General features: G+C 32.5%; 2 protein-coding genes across 2 annotated transcripts; one reads left to right on the top strand and one right to left on the bottom strand.

Moving 5' to 3' along the window:
• Positions 1–1,382: 1,382 nt before the first annotated feature.
• Positions 1,383–6,022, top strand: LOC134248476 (uncharacterized). Its single transcript, XM_062730869.1, has 4 exons — positions 1,383–1,694; positions 2,356–2,536; positions 3,267–3,447; positions 3,953–6,022. Exons 1-4 carry the CDS (start codon positions 1,383–1,385, stop codon positions 4,785–4,787), a joined length of 1,509 nt encoding a protein of 502 aa, XP_062586853.1. The 3' UTR covers positions 4,788–6,022.
• A 349-nt stretch (positions 6,023–6,371) lies between these two features.
• LOC134248474 (uncharacterized) lies at positions 6,372–8,789 on the bottom strand. Its single transcript, XM_062730867.1, has 7 exons — positions 8,679–8,789; positions 8,276–8,415; positions 7,795–8,185; positions 7,531–7,653; positions 7,244–7,439; positions 6,846–7,107; positions 6,372–6,750 (listed from the first exon to the last, which is right to left on the bottom strand). The coding sequence occupies exons 3-7, from the start codon at positions 7,919–7,921 to the stop codon at positions 6,472–6,474; spliced, it is 987 nt and encodes a 328-aa protein (XP_062586851.1). The 5' UTR covers positions 7,922–8,185; positions 8,276–8,415; positions 8,679–8,789; the 3' UTR covers positions 6,372–6,471.
• Between the last annotated feature and the right edge of the window lie 4,101 nt (positions 8,790–12,890).

Genomic DNA, 12,890 nt, shown 5'->3' with positions numbered 1-12,890 from the left:
AATTGTTATTTTTGTTATGAGCATTATTGGTACTTATTTAGTGTTGGTAAAAGAAAAAAAAGACTAAGGATAGTTAATTGTAAATTAATTTGTTTTTAAAAGGCATTCAAAAAATTCCAAGTCAAATCCATTATTTATTTTTAATGAAATATTGTTTGAATTCAGGATCAATGATGACGCACACGAGGAAACACACGAGGAAACAAAAGAATCTTCACCCGAGTGTCTTAACAGAATGTCCCAGTGAATTTCAACAGGCTACATGTGTGTATGTATATATATATATATACACAATATGAGCTTCGGTTAGTTTGGTGATTTACAATTGATGATGGAGAAAGAGAAATGTATCTGAAAATGTTTCCACAAAGCATCAAAATCTCTTGAGCCACTTATTCTTTACATCAATGTTTTTAAGCTGTTATAGAGACCCAAGCAAATTAGTATATACTTGAAGTAATATTTGAAGTAAATCAATACTTCTGAAATTTCTTTTTTAATTGATTAGGAAGCACTTGTTACATTTATTTGTGTTGCATACTTATAGATTTTAAAGATTTTACCAAAATCAGCTGTGCAGTAAAGTTTTAGAACTACATCATTAACAGAGAGAATCTTCAGTCTACAGAGCAGACCAAATAATCTTCTACAATCCACATATCAGCTTGAGAAAAACAAGACCCCCTTGCCATTAAGAAAACAGCAGATGAAAAAAAAAACCATCAGGATTGTTTGTGTATTATTTATACTAAGACAAACCATTATTGAAATTTTTAAAGATTTTTTGTCATCAGAGCATTGAAAAAAGTCTGAGAGGTGATACTGATGAGGCTAAGCTTAATTAAGGCACCATTTTGGATTAATGGATGTCTAAGCATCAACATTTGATATATCAGTGATTAATCATATGCATGTGTTGACTTTATGTGTATGTTATGCTGAGTTTTTAAAAAGACAAGTGATTCTGTTGCTGCCAACTGGAATTCTGATAGCATAATACATATTAATTGATGTTATACATGTGTATCAGTTAAGACAAGTTCAGAAATGCTATGAATAACAATTTAAAATGTGTACCACTGTCACTGTTTAATTCTGATATAATATTTTATATCAAAGTGATGTAAGTAAATGAATTATAAGGTGACATGACAGTATATTACAATGAGAAACAAATGTTTTAACACCCAGTCCTAAACATGTATGTCCCTGCCTAGGGAAAGAATGTTTCCACTTAAGCATATATAGTGCCGTTGCCCCTTTTTTGGACACCTGTAACTTTATCTAATAAGCCTTTTCACGTTAACTGCGGTCCTGTTTTTAGCGCATGCGTATAAATGTTTCCGGACGGCATTCCAGAGTTTACATTAGCAACGTAAACAATGGTAATACAATGCGTCGTTTTTAAATGTTCTAACAGACAAGGAAGTAAAACCAAAGAGAAAGGTGTGAGTTTTTTTCGCTTCCCTAAAGACAGGAAGAAGAGAGCAGCTTGGATTGGGGCCATCAATAGAGATAACTGGTCTCCAAATGAGTACAGCAGGGTTTGTTCCGAACATTTTGTGGAATCATGGCACAGTGACGACCCTGCAGATGAGAACTATCGTCCAACCTTATTTAAATATAAAATAAAGCCAAAGTCGAAGTCGGAGACTGCCCGCAATGCCAGACATAGCAAAAGAAATTTACTTCAGGTGAATTTATGAATAAGTTTACTTAATTAATAAGTTCATTATTGAGTACTTTGTTTAGAGCTAAATGGGCTCACTATGATGTATGGATACTGTCTAAAGGTTCTTTGTTGCCCTATTTAATTGTAAATAATTCATTATCTTATCCCTTACCTAATGTGTTTTTTATTTTCTGAAATCTCTCCTTTTATTTTTACTTAATTATACAATCATGTACATTTAATTAAGTATATTGTTGCAATTATAAAGGGTCAAAGTGTGAGTGCATCTTGCACAATATAATTATGTAGTACCACATACTAGTAAACATATTTAGACATTTAAAATTTATCAGACACCATACTATTTACCTAATTCTTACAGGTTATATACTTGAAATAACACTAATTAATGTTGTCAAATATGTTTTTTTTAAATTACTATTACTGATAGTTAAAATTTGTTAAAGCTTGTAGTTTAATCCCTGGACCTTGCTAATATACACACTCCACAACTCTTGTCTAACTCCAAAAGTATGACTAGACCACAAGCATTATTACCCCACTACCTCCTGGGGAAAAATTTTACATAGTAATTCACATTGATCAAATATTTTTATATTCCCATGATTATATGTCTTTATTCTTCCAACAACTGCAAATTCATAAATCTTTCCTTTAAACAGGAGTTAAATGAGCAAGAGGAAAGAGAAACACAGACTCTACAGCAGCATCTCAGGTTTAGCTTGTTTTCTCACAGCTATTGTCACCAAGGAACAACAAATGAAGATATCCCACCTTTTACAGACAGCTCTTGCATAGATTTACCTGTAGATGATGTTAACATCAAGACTTTCAAAGAGAAAGGTAAAGAGCTAAGTTTTAATATAAAATAAATTTTCTATTTTGAGGATATCTATTATTCTTATTTGACACATTCCTCTATATTAGTTGGAAAAAAAATTCAAAAGAAGGAAAAAGATACACAAAACTAATATACATTAGGTTTATAGTATTAAAATAGTATAATATCTTAAAAAAATCTTTCTGAGCAATTTTAAAATGCCCGGGCAAACTTCTTTCCAAATGTGAAAGGGCAAAAATAACACGGGGCGAAAAATAACCCTGTATACAGTATATATTTACATTAAAGCCATATATGGCGTATGTACAATGAAAATTATAAGACTAAAATTATAAGAACTTAATATTTGTATCATTACTTTAAATAAAGATAGAACTTTTCCGTAAATTACAAAATCTATGTCAATTGCGTTATAAACATATCACAATTTAATTTGGATTCTCGGAATTTTCTCCGACTCGGAAGAAAATACAAAATATTTAAATAACACATTACAGAGAAGATAAAATCGTATTTTTAGTTGAAACGAGGTGTTCTCCGTGTTCAGAATTGTACGAAAGTTTTAATTTAAATGTATTAACTAAATTTCTTCACTTAATTTTGTATTTTTCAAAAATATATTTTTTTGATCAGTTACGCCATATATGGCTTTAATGTTTGCCCTTATATAACAATAATTTCACAAGGCATTTTTACACTTCTTTTAAACATGTTTTTCATGACTGACCATAGGTATGCAGTGTGACACTGACCCTTTGATGGCAGAAAATGACTCATTAAAGAAACAGGTGAAAGACCTCCAAATAGAAGTGAAGAAACATAAATGGAGTTTCCAGAAAATTACAGATGATGATTCCAAGACCCGCTTTTATACTGGACTTCCAACATTTGCTGTATTCATGTGGCTATTCAGGTATGTTTATAACATGTATAAAAATTTACTATTACTTCTGCAAAGATTTATTCATCGTCACAAACCACGGCCAAAATGTACGATATCCTCTCCCATTCTGGCCTTGGTTGAACGAGGAAAGAATTCTTTGTAGCTCATTAAAATATTGACCAATGCGAGTAAAGCATAGTCGGATGATGAACTTTATTGCGACCTTTCAATATCCAATCGCAGTATAGGAAATATGTCTTGTATACTGTTGACATCATTTGTTGATTTCATTTGCGATGGAAACAGTATTGGCCACTGACTGAATATGACATCACAATAGAGAGGCGTAAATTTAAATATTCAAGAATATGACTCTTTTTGTGATCAAGCAGCCACGGGTAGGAGATAGCTATATATGCGGACTCCGGACCGTGGCTTGAGACGATGGGGTTTATTATCAGTTTTTTAACTTTTTTTTCATAATTTTATGAAATTGCATGTACATGTACTGACAAAATTTTTTGCATGCTTTTAGCTTTCTAAAACCAAAGGCAGAGAAAATGAAGTATTGGCTAGGGACAAGCACAGATATTTCTTCTGACCGCAAGAGAGCATCAGCAGGGGCATTGGATTACATCGATCAGATGTTTGCAGTTCTTATTAGACTGAAGGTTGGACTCTTGACCAGCGATATTGCTGAACGATTTCAAATTTCAGAGGGTACTTTTTCAAAATATTTTTCTACATGGATCTGTCTACTGTGGCAAGAATTGAAATGTTTAAACCCTTTCCCGTCTCGAGATATTATTCAAAGAACTATGCCATCTTCATTTAAAATCAGATATCCTTCAGTTCGAGTTATCATAGATTGTACAGAAATTTTTATACAAAAATCATCTCGTCTTGACACCCAAAGTTTAACTTTTTCAAATTACAAGCACCATACCACTGCCAAATTTTTGATTGGTATTAGTCCATCTGGAGTTATAACATTTGTATCTGAAGGTTGGCCTGGAAAAACATCTGATAGAGAACTCACAATATCTTCAGGTTTAATTGAATTGTTAGATGAAAATGATAGTGTTATGGCTGATAAAGGTTTTACCATTAGGGATTTGTTGGAGAAAAAGAAATGCAAGTTAAACATTCCACCCTTTAGAGGAAGTGCACCACAGTTCTCTACGGATGAAGTTTTTGAAACCCAAGATATCGCTTCTCTGCGTATTCATGTTGAGAGAAGCATAGGCAGAGTAAAGAATTTTCATATCTTTGATGGTGTTATGCCACTTACTCTTAAGCCTCTTTTGACCAAAATGTTTCAAGTTGTATGTTGGCTCACAAATCTTGATGTTCCTCTGGTAAATAACTAATTTGTCATTGCTATATACAATGTATAACAAAATTCAATGTATCAAATTTTAATTGGAATACACTTAGTCTAGATATATGATGTATATTCATTTTAGATATTGACAACAATTTTCACACTAATATAAAATTTTTCTCAAGACAGCTTGTCATTGAATTATTAAATTGTAACTTTCACACAAAGAAAGAAGATTCCTCACAAAATATGAGGCATCTTGCCAGGCATTCCTACAATGGAGATATCAGAGTAGACTAGAGTATCCTGTAATTATTTTGAAAATCTCTTGAATTGCCAATTTCACAATTTGTGTTACTTTTAAAGATATTTTGAAAATAGTTAAGAAATCACTCATACATGTTAACATTATTTGGTATCATAAGTAATGTAACCAGTATTTAATATTTTCTTCTATAAACTGAATGAGATGTCTAAAGGGGAGCAACTCTTCAATTTTAATTTTTGCATAACAATGTTATAAAAAGGCTTTCAGTATACATATGTATTTGTATAATGTTCTTACAAAAAGGTTCATCCACCGCCTGTATATCCTAACCTGTACAAAAAACCATAATAAAAGCTATGTTTTATAAACTATATAATTCAAGAGAGCCTTATCAACCTATTGATATTATCTGGAAATTCTTTGATGTACACAAAATAATGTCCATTTCTCTATTGGTTCTGAAGTACCTATTGTGAGAAAAATCTTATGATTGAAATGATGCCTTTAAATCATTTTGTATTTTAAAATGGAAAAGCCCAATGAATTACATGCCATTGGATGGCATTGGTTTCTGGAATGAAATGTTAAAAATTACACAAAACAAAATTTTTAGAATACATTTTGACATAATATAAACTTGCAATTGGTGTTGCTGGTTGTTATAATTCCAAATGATTGAATTACTGTGTTCAAAATATTTTGAGTATAGGAGGTTTTGTTTATATTTAAGGTACCTAAAAAATGTTCTACACAAAAATTATGGATTAATCATACTGACAGAGAGTAAAATTTAAAAGGTCATAAAACTCAATTTTTCTTTAAATTATTTTTGTGTTATATGTTGATCTCATTTATACTTTTAGCAGATACCATATGTTTTGAACAGTATACTACATACTCATGCAGTCTATGAAGTTGAACAGATTTAAATGTATGAAAATAAATAATATTTTGTTCTTTTAAATCAAATTTGAATTTATGTTACAAAAAAATCCATAACAGCAAGGAATGTGAGTAATGTGAAAAAAAATTACATTGAAAAATAAATATAACCTGATTCCATATTGATTTTCCTTTCTTTCACTTTTACTATATATAGGTGCAAATGTGATTTTTTTTTTACAATAATCTATGCATGTCTTACCATATACTTGAACTTAAAACTATACTTAAATCTACACTACCTGGATTAATATGACTTAATTATCATGCATTTGCTATTCTTGAAAAAAAGATTTTAAAAGACATTTCCTTTATATTTCTGCATTACTTTGATACCCCCTAATCAACACTAATTCTTAATTATCTCCCCTTTACCCAAGGATCCTTTAATAAGGCAAGTAACTCACCCAGTGGATGGAGAAAAATTCAAAAATGTGAACAAATGTCTACAGATGACAGAAGCTGAACACTTTTTGATCATTAGGTAATGCTCACATTAGCCATTGGCTCAGGAAGTGAATTAATTCTCAGTACATTTATAAAAAGGCAAGATGTGGTGAACAAAAAATTCAACTAGTTTTGGCATCATACGAGTACAGAACTCTGAGTCGAAATCAATTCTCTCTATAAAACAGTTGCTGTCCTTGGCAGCTGTCCAAACAACAAAATCACCCCAAGGACACCCCATTATTGCCATCTCTCCTTGGATCTGAGCATAGTACTTGTGGCTACGGTTCAAACGCGGTCCTTCGGGTGTATTCTCCAGACAGAACCCCTCTTTTCCGGCTAGCTCATGGACCTATATAAATAGTATAAACAAAATGTTAAAAAAATTATGTTAACTTTAAAACTGACAAAATGAAAGACATTAATACAATGTAATATGAAAAATACCTCTTTTTCTACAATTATTTCATTAGAGATTGAGTACGGGCACTTAATCTCAAGTACCCCTCTTTGACTCCCCAGTGGCATAGACTTGTCACAAATCCACCCATCACTGCTGGCACCTAAAAAGGCATGGGATGGATAAATAGTGAGCCCTGCAGCCTCCACTGTTACATCAGAGACAGCATTCTGCAGTGTCAGGTAGTCTCTGACCGCTTCTTCCTCATGGTCCACACCCCACTGGACTGGACGAGGAAGCGTCTGATACCTGTGATGTATAGAATAATTAATATTTAAAAATATAAATTGGTTGAAATGCTGAATTAATTTGTTTAATGTGAATTTTTACAATTATTTTTATTTATATATTTAATATTTTATTAATATTTTAATTTCCATTAAACCTTTGTAAACTGGATCCATGTATAATTTGGTCCACAAGACTACGTGGGTTAGGTCCAGCATGTAAAACAGCTCCGAAAAGAGAACTCGTAATTCTTCCTTTGCGTAGTTCGGTCCAAAGAGAACATTTTCTTTGACCTTTAGTTCTTTCTTCAACATAGGCGCTCAAATTTTCGTCAATTGAAATTGGGATTGGCACTGTAATGATATGTATATGAATGAATCTAATGTTCATGAAACATATAAAAGATATTTTCTTATATACAATGTAATTCCTATTTTTTCTTACAGTTCTCATTTGACAAGATCAATGCTTTGGATGCCATTTCCAATGGATCCTCATATGTCTCCACCTCAATCTCCCTCTCAGCTACAGGGGCATCATCTGGGATGTTCCACAAATGGCTCATACCTGAATTTTCATTTTGTTCAATAACATGAGAATCATAGAAATTAAAAGTCTGGAGTATGTTTGTATCACGTTTTAAGTAAATTGTAATTCGGCATTTAAAAATTTGTTTTCTCACATTTTCCTTCTTAAACCTAGCTGTACCTGTACTTGGGAAAATATCCTTTAAATTTCTCAGTTGAAGCAATGTAGTATTTATGTCGAAGTCTCTGTCTGTGGTATGGCGAGGGTCAAATGAAGCATCCTCTATATCACTGGTTTCAGTGTCCATTTTATCTGCTTTTGACCTCAAGGTTTCTAATGGACCTGTTTATATTGGTTTTATGTTACTTGCCAGTTAAAGAGCTTCAAAGTTCATATGTTTTTTGTTATCTGTTAACAATCTGACTATAAAAAAATTTACTTACCAGTGGGTTTTTTAGATCTTCCTTTGGGTACTACCCATTTGCAGGGCTTACTTGTGCAGCTTTCCTGGGGCTTGATATGACTCAGCGCAAAGAGTAAACTCCCAATGTGGCTACAGCTCTGGCCTAGCCTATTTTAAAAATATCATAGATTTTAGATCAAGTTATAATCAATGAAGTAAAAAAAAATTGTCTGCATAAAACTCTGAAAATATGCATACCCCACAGGACACTGACAATATCCATGATGTATGTTAGTCACAGACTGTCCATTCCTAGACAAACATATGTAAACTTGGTATTGGTGCTTCTTCATCGAAGCCTGGCACTTGGCACTGATGTATATAATAGTAGTATTTATCTAAAAATCAAATAGAGAGTATTTTAAACATACCAGCAACATTGTAACAATAACACAATTTATTAATTCTAACATTTACAAATATGAAAATGAACATATTATACTTAATAAGTACAAATGAGCACCACTATTAAATTATAAAAATAAAATACTTACTGTAGCAGAATTTCGACAGAAATAATTAACTATGTGCACTTATCACTGAAAAGGAGTACTGGATTTAGATCTATGTCTTTAACAGAACAAAACCCTTGTTTGTTTACCTCTGACACGCTAATCTCCTGGACATGGCCAGCTTCAAAATGTTTCACTGCTCTGTCCAACCCCTTAAAATTGTTCACACTACCTCCTGATCCTGTCGATTTGGGTCTCAGAATCATGAAGTTATATATATCAGAAAATGAAATGGTTGGAATCTGTGACTGGTCATGTATCTTGTAATGTACAGCGTTATAAGGTGGCAAATTCTCGTTTTCTCCTGTTGCAGGTGAGATACATTCTGCTAGGACTTCTTTAGACTTGGTCACCGGTGTTAAGTCGATCAATGGCACTTGGCTAGTCAAAATTTCTCTAATTAGATCTTCTTTTTTCTTCTTCTTAATTTCTATTCCTTGATCGCGAGCTATTTCTTTTAGCGAATTTACCTTTAATTTGTTCAAATTTTCGCGCTTTGACATTATTGTTGACAGTGTTGCTAAGCCTAATGTCAATATCACAGGAATGCGGATGTTGCCGTCCGGAAGCATTTATGCGCATGTGTGAGAATTATCGCGAAAAGGTTTATTAACTCAAATCGTAATAATTTTACACCTAACTCATACTTTGTTATCTTTGTGGTATATCACTTGCAAAAATTCAAACTAAAAACGGCGCATTATATTTTATAAATGGTAATTTAAAAAGCCATGTACTGGGTGTTAATTCCGGAATCCGGGATGTTTCGCGCCGATTCTGTTTCGCACTGCGATGTTTCGCGCCAGGATGATTCGCGCCGATTTCGGTGCGAAACATCTCCCCTCTTTTTTTTAATATTTCATTTATTTTGTAATAATTTAAGACCATCTATTAAATCTTAGATATAAATAAGTGTTGTATGCTCAGAATCATGACTTTATAATATGCGGTGCCACAGGTAACGGATCGTAAATTTTGATATGGCGCCCGTTTGCTCAGCGTGTGTGTTCAGCTATTTAGTTGTAATTAGTTGGAGATCAAAAGGTGAGAATTAATTTATTACAGCAATTATAAAGTCGTACAGCAATTATCTGCGTGAACTTGAAAAAATATAATTTTTGTTAATGAGAACTTGTGTATAGAATAATCCACCAGGAAGTTTGATTGTAAAATTTAATGAGCTATAAACATATTTTCTTAGTCGATAAACTTGGCTTTATAAATGGCCAATTTTTTTTTTCTGGTTTTACATGATACATGAATCTGATTTTATCAATTTTACAATCAGTATTATTAATCAATATTATGTTCCAAAAAAGATGACAACCCCCTTACTGTATACATTTTATTTATTTTACCAATTATTTAATGTTCACAGGAGTCAGAAATCAATTTTCATTCAAAAAAACCTAATTGTTTTCATTTAAACAAATCAATAAAATATTTTAACATTGAAATGATGAAATAAAATTTGAAAGAATTAAAAGTTTTCAGCATTTATGCGTATGCAAAAGGGACATTTGATTTATACAATCTAGATCACCAACTTTTTTTAATAGGTGCATAGACACAGATCTGAAGTTAATATATTCTTAATTATTAAGAATTGAAGTTTCAATGAATTTTACATGAAATAAGATTTTTTTTTATTTATTTTCATTTGAAATACTTTTACAATATGTAATTCATGATATTATACAGAAAATGTTGTATTTCTCCAAGCCAGCAAATTATAAGTTGATAGGTTCCCCAAGCCGGCAATAATTACGGAATTACTTAATTAGATGGGGGTATGCTAAAGTAACTACTATGAACATAATTATCAGTGTAAAAATAATAAACAATTAGACTAAGTACTTCAAATAAACTTCTACAATCAAAATATTAATAAATATTCTACAAAATTTCGATACTTACATCAATATTAACTGACATGATAAATTTTTATTTATTTATTTTTTCAAAACGAACGAAATAAATAGCATACATTTCATGTTCTGGGAGCGAAACATCGCGGGGCGAACCATCTCAGCGCGAAACAGAATAGGCGCGAAACATCGCGGTGCGAACCATGCATCGGCGCGAAACATCCCGTTACCTTAATTCCGGAATGCTGCGCTTGTCCGAGTTGGGTTTTAATTGTGTCACATTAATATTCGGAGTAGGCGGGGCATTTCATCGATCGATTGAAAACATGTAATATTTAGCCAGTTATAATGGCTTCTGGAATTTAATACAAAATACATACTGTATGCACAGAAAAATAAACACAAAGAATTTCTCAAGGATTACACCAGATTTTTTTTTAGGAAAGATGGTACTGGGGAGGATCTTTGAGATGTAGATGATCCCTTTAAATCTAGATCCCCCAACTTGTGGTCGTTTTTAAATAACCTGATCCTACTCATATATGAAAACGGGGGAAAAATCATATTTAAAAAGAAAAAAACTTCTATATATTCTGAAAGATTAGTGCCGTATCGAAATTTTAATTCTCTCTCTCTCTCTCTCTCTCTCTGCTCTCTCTCTCTCTCTCTCCGTACTTTTTAAAGTACAGTCAGTAAATACTTCTTACAAATAATGGTGTATGGAATATATTTCTTTGCGATGCTACATGTGGTAATATTTTATCACTAAAACAATTTTATTAATTGTATGTGCGATTGTTTTTTTTTGTTTGGGGGGGGGGGGGGGATTGTACCATTAAGAATTCCATGCCAATCTACATACTTCTACCCTGTGTCCTATTTTTACAGTCAAAAACACTTTGAAGAATGATGCTACTTCGAAGATGGGAGCTAAATCTTTGAAACTCGTTGAGCCTCCAAACCTGCCCCCCTTAATCCAAGGACTACAAATAAAGATCGTTACATTGTGTTTAATTTAATATTCCATTACGGTTACCCTATTGAAACACTTGACAAAAAAAAGAATTACCGGTAATTCTATGTTGATTAATTGAAAATGTACATGTACATGTAACGGTCTAAGTTGGACGCCTTTCGACGGAATGTCAATCGGATCTACAACCACGTGGTTTATTGATTTTTTGTATTCACAATGTTACCTGATTCTACAAATCACGTGGTAAATTGGAATATTAAGCAGGTCACAATGAGGTCAATGACATGTAAATACCCGTAAACAGTGAAGAAAACTGTCGGCCTTTTGTACCTTTTTTCAAAAAGTTTACCCCGAGCGCAGGCTTGCCCAAAATTCTCCCTTAGATATGTTGAATTTCCAACAGTTCTACACCTTCTGTCCTTTTGAGAAATTTGGGCAAGCATGCGCTCACTATGTATTTCAGCTCTATAAATTGGAATAACTTTGAATAACAATGGAGATTCGTGATTTGCATTGACCCCTCTTACAAAATACAGCCTCGTTCTTTAATTTTACTCACTTTTAATTTCTGTAATTCTTCAAAGTAGCGATTAAGACCTAGAAGAATTGTTTTGTTAACTTTATGAGGCTAGTTTCTATACTTTATTTTTGCGCAATTTACCGGTGGCCACTTTTTGTACACTAAGTGCAATCATTCTTTAATAGAAGGAATAAAAGGACTTTGACCTAAACAAATACAATGTATATTTTTACTATACATCAGTATATGTTTAATGCACAGAATCAATAAACTTTTCTGTATACCCATTATGATACCTTGTCTTTATTTCTTCTGCACATATTGTATCTTACCATTGCTTATTTTGTATTTAATCTCGATGATATTGTTATTAAATACAGCATGTGCTTGAGGGTAACATTGAACATTTTCACCCCAAGACAAGCCATGCAGCTACGGTTAACTATGGCTTTTGAGGGTAGAATATATTCAATGTTACCCTCAACTACAAGCTGTATTTATTATATTATACTGAATGTTTGAGATAAAGAAATGTAACACTGAACCGTGCATGCATAAATTCTGAGCATGTAAATATTTCTGGATTATCACCCGACAAGCAATGTTTTCTGCTGCTATGCTGGAGGGCATTATTTCATTGTTTAGTGGAAAATAGTGTTTAATTTTCTAACAAATCAAAAAAAAATATCATTGACATCTTCGCTAGCCAAGGGTTTCCGATTCGAAATTAGATTTCGAATCGGAAACCCTTGGCTAGCGAAGATGTATCATTGATTGAAACATAATTATTTTGACTCCTCTTTGAGTGTGTCACTGCTAATGAAGACATCATTATTGTTCTGCACGGAAATCCTTTAAACCTAGCTGCAGTTTGAAATACTGAATGTAACTTGTTTGTTTAACAGTATGCGAATATTTTCTTTAATCCCATAAGTTT

This window comes from Saccostrea cucullata, unplaced genomic scaffold (assembly GCF_032062105.1).
Source record: "Saccostrea cucullata isolate Sc308-1 unplaced genomic scaffold, CSIRO_AGI_Scuc_v1 ctg4757, whole genome shotgun sequence".
Lineage (NCBI taxonomy): Eukaryota > Metazoa > Mollusca > Bivalvia > Ostreida > Ostreidae > Saccostrea > Saccostrea cuccullata.
This window is presented reverse-complemented; position numbering and strand designations above follow the sequence as displayed.